Raw genomic sequence first — 4,671 nt, 5'->3', positions numbered from 1 at the left:
ATTTCGATCGTACACTTAGATGAAATGGAACTGAATTGAATGGAAACAAAAATTGTTAGCTTGTTTTATTGTTGGTAGGAAAGGCTAAAACAAGATATAGGCATAATTGCGAATAAATGTGTCCATCCCTTTAGATTCGTTCATATAATCATCTGGTTCCTTTGACCCTTTTCTTGTTATATAAAATAATGGTTTATGTTCATCCTGTACCGAATTCTACGGATTTCTCTCAACAACCGTGTTTTTAGAGAGAGCGCCCCCGTCCCCCGCCCACCCCAAGTAATGGCAACGTGTGCTGGCCTATCAACAGGGCCTCAAAAATGACGCTAAAGATCTGCGCTCTGTGAATTGTGGTAAAAAGAATCCGTAGCTTTTTTTACAATTCACTTGGAAAACTGAAATTGTTCTGATTTCTTCTTCAGTGATTACATTGTTGGTTCATTTTACAGGCCTAATCCCTCCGGTGGTTTCCCCTTTTTGGATAAAGTGGGATAACCCTAATGCCCATGTTATTTATCGTGTCAAACAAGGGAGTTCCTATTATTCATGATTCAAATTTGTCGCTATGCGTAGTGCTTCTAATTTCTGGCATACACGAAATAGTAGGTCCCGTTCCAGGAGTATTTGTTGCGATGCCACTGACCAGCAAGATTAGAGCTCAGTTGTGCGCCTGCTGCCCGCGGCCCGAAGTAGACGGACTCAAAGAAGAAAGGTTTAGACTCTCCGTTGGCTGAGGGCGTCCCACCTTGTCCGCACTTGCTGGTACCTCCAGGGATACACGTGATGGTCTCGACTGTGATGAACAAAGAATGCAAATAGCGAAATAATTGATGATAGGGAGGCATATAGGAAGATGTATGATTACAACACAGATAGTGACACTGGCCACCTTCTTGCTTACATAAAGACAGTGCTTTGTTGATAGTCAACCTTCATTGTATTTTTTTTTTTAAATCATGAAATGTAATGTTTGTACCTGTATACCGGACGTTATCACGTAGGACAATATCCGCACAGGAAATTCTAAATTCAATGAAAATTGAAGAGTAGTTCCAAATGTAAGGTAAAGTGGTGAAACTTAAAGATTCGAGTAATGAATAATCATACTAATATCAGTTTTACTGGATACGAAATAATCTTGTTACCGCGGCTCTTTGACGGGAACTGCAGGCGGGTGTGGTCGTTCGCGTATCCGTCGATGTACACCTTCCTTTCTTCCAACCACGGTATCGCCCGCGTTGTCAAACTCGATGGATTCACGCTGTCGTCCCCAACCATCTGGAAGAAGACGTCCGTCTGCACGAAGAACTCGGTGAATTTCAGCTCAATCATTTGTTTGATGCTGGACGGAGGGATGATTTCCAAGTCGACCTCCGCCTCGTTCTCGTTGACGTAGTGCCAGACACTTCCCATGCCGGACATACCATAACGGACCCAGCCCCCTCCATTTAGGTCCATTTCACAGTACACCTGTCAAATAATGCGTTCGGTATTATAATCTGTTTACAAGCCTTTAATTACCATCGGGATTTCATTTGCACACAATTTTAATGGAATAATTGTTTGGCATGGTGTTTGTCAACTGAAGAAATTATCCTGAAGAACATCCTGAACCATTAGTCTTGTTATCCAGCAATGACGGCACATAGATTTAACAAAACTTTGAGATTTCCTAAGTGTTGATTGGGGGATTGGTCGATTGATGAAATGATTGATTGATTGATCGCTCGATTTATTCGTTGATTGCTTGATTATTGATTGACTGATTTTACTTGGTGAAACGGATTGTTTGTTTTTCCTCAAAACTTCACTAATAATAGGCCTATGCAGGGCAGGCGGAACGGGGGTGGGGTCTTGGCCCCCACACTTTTTTGCACCATACAAAGGAATACATAAGGTGTCACCACTTTGCCCCCCCCCCCCCCACACACACACACACACACACTTTTTTTTTAACCCCGGAAGTGCATAAGTGGCACTAGAAAGGAATAGATAGAAACCTTGAAATGTGAGCGCGGTAAGGCCTTTTCGTTTTGCGCTGAAGCCCCCCCCCCCCCTTTTTTTTTTTTTTTTTTTTTTTTTGGGGGGGGGGCTTGTTAGCTGATGAAACCCGGAAGTGGCACCAGAAGTCTGAAGTGCCCCCTCCCCCGACACTTTTGAAAACGTGGCGCCGGCCATGCTATGTGTTCAACCAATATATTAAGAAATGAAAATCCCCTTTAAGAGTAAATCACGAGGATCGAAGTGCATGAAAGGGTTTGAGGATGGCTGCAGTTGTCCTGCTTTGTTCTCACCTTGGTGTAGACTCCAGCAGCAGTTATGAAGTAATATCCGCTTGGTTTATAGCCGACATTCAGAATATGTTGACAAGACAAGGCAGGATTATCCGGGCTTCCAAGAGAGGATGAACAGCCATCTATTCCAAACATATTCATGTATAAATCATACCAAGTTTGTAGGTTTTTGATGTTTTTATTGATATGTCATATGTGATCATAAGAAGTACAATCATTTATAAATACCTCATAAATACTTATGAATATGTTTTAGCATCCAAGCTATTACCTCTGTTTTCCCTAGAATCTCAAATCATGATATTTTTACAAGTAATATCATCATCCTCAAGTAACTCTTCTTTGGAATGATGTACCTTTCGAGGTCATGCTCTTAACAAATGATATAGATGCACTTACGAACTCTTTGATATGATTCAAGTTCTCTTGAGGTGATTGCTTATTGTCTAATCTCGTTGACTGAATGCAACGTACTCGTATAGTATCAGCATGGAGTAGGGGAAAAGGTATCTTTTCACCTCCCTGGAATTCGTATACCTAAGATGATCAAAGTTTTAAGAGCCAGGGGAAACTGGCATTTGTCATTCAAGCATTTTGTTTTGCCCTGTTTAATCATTATTCAAGTTTAAGATATTTTAAAGTTTTTTTTTCTTTAGTTTGCCATTTGTAGTGCCATTTGTAGTGCGGTATATACAATCTCTGCATTTCGAATTAGGGCGAGTTAAAAGCTAGCGGTATCTATCAGCTTACAATATCACGTGACATAGGTTAAAGGGGCATTCCAGACGATTTTCATGATTTCACATCATGTAGTACATAAATCGACAGCACCATATGTAGATTTATGGAATTTATTGTGGTCCTTGAGCAGAGAAACAATACTTTAAAAACAAATTACACTGAACAATGATGATGACATAGGAGCCTCACACATTTCCGAAATGTAGCAGTGTAATTCCATTACAATACGGCTAGCTTGCAAGTTCGACCGTGTATAATCTATGCACACCTTCTTCTTTTGTTCTGCTTCCTTGAGCCCCGACTAATGCATTCTCATGGTGAGGCTGCCATGTCATCATCCTCGTTCATTGCAATTTGTTATAAATTTTGAAAACATTCTTATTCTTCATCCTAATTATTAGATATTAGGGAATACTGTCTGGATGGACTGGGATGCGAAATCGAATTGGTAATGCTTTTTTGAAAGTGGGTGAATCTTGAGCGCTCATCCGGTACAACACAACACGTTCAGTTGTAATCTGCTGGAAGTTACCCTTACTCGCATTTGAGAGTCAACCACACAATATCCCATTATCTTCAGCTGCAATGTATATGGTGAATTAAGCCAAAATTGTTCGCTTAGTTCCTCACCGTGAGCATGGCCAGCATCCACTTGACCATGAATGAAGGGTAGGAGAGTGACCACGATGCCGATGACCACAAATAGACACTTGTTGACTGTCGATGCCATGCTGAACGTGAAGCTGGGACGAAGAGGAAATGTTAAGGTCAGAAGGATTTTAAGCACCTTTCATGCGCCATATCTGTGTGCTTCTCTTGCCATGACCTGTAGGGGTCATCCCACGAGACCGACACCCACGAGTCATACAACCCACGAGTTCGACACTGAAAAATTGTCCATGAGTCATACAGCCTACGAGTTCGACACTAGGGAAATAAGGCCCATGATTGAGTTCGACATAACAACCTGGTAGTCGTATGGACACGTCATTTTTCACACTCTGGAGAAAGAGCGTCAGTGTCCATCCAAGCGTGAACAAAAATTTATTTTGTTGATTGCACTTGATAGATGAGACTATTGAAAAAACCTTTCAAATATTTTCATAGACTTACAGCTGAAATCAACTGTATAATCAATTTTAACTCTTAATAAAACAGGGCCCAGGTAATGTGTAATTAATGTTTGAAAAAACTCAAAATTTTAGACTTAACTTTTAACATGTCAAACATGTCTGATTTCGGTAACCATTTAACGTTAACAATCCGTTATTGCGAAGGTTCCTTATTCCGAAGGTTCTTTAATCTTGACAACGAAAAAGGTTCGTTATTCCGTAGGTTCGCAGCAGTGCGTATGGAGCTTCTTTTCATTTTCGGATTAACGAACCTTCGGAATGAGGAACCTTCGCAATAACGGATTGTAAACGTTAAATGGTTACCGATGGTTACATTGTTGGAGAAACGATCATCACTTCCATTCAACTAAATAAATATGCAAATGAAACGACACGCGATGCCGCTCCGATTAGTTTGTCGAATCTATCTCATTACAATTAAAAGGCTAGCAACAGTTTCTACAATTTCCTATTTCTATTGGTGTTTGTACAACCTTGATTAAAGTGTCGATGTTCTGTTTTCA

General features: G+C 40.6%; 1 protein-coding gene across 1 annotated transcript; it reads right to left on the bottom strand.

Annotated features, from left to right (window-relative positions):
• Positions 1 to 298: 298 nt before the first annotated feature.
• Positions 299 to 3,765, bottom strand: LOC140238731 (echinolectin 1-like). The gene is made up of 4 exons (XM_072318628.1): positions 3,666 to 3,765; positions 2,295 to 2,416; positions 1,146 to 1,470; positions 299 to 793 (listed from the first exon to the last, which is right to left on the bottom strand). Exons 1-4 carry the CDS (start codon positions 3,763 to 3,765, stop codon positions 579 to 581), a joined length of 762 nt encoding a protein of 253 aa, XP_072174729.1. The 3' UTR covers positions 299 to 578.
• Between the last annotated feature and the right edge of the window lie 906 nt (positions 3,766 to 4,671).

Source organism: Diadema setosum, chromosome 15 (assembly GCF_964275005.1).
Source record: "Diadema setosum chromosome 15, eeDiaSeto1, whole genome shotgun sequence".
Classification (NCBI taxonomy): domain Eukaryota; kingdom Metazoa; phylum Echinodermata; class Echinoidea; order Diadematoida; family Diadematidae; genus Diadema; species Diadema setosum.
The sequence above is the reverse complement of the archived record's forward strand: the minus strand, read 5'-3'. Positions and strand labels throughout refer to the sequence as shown.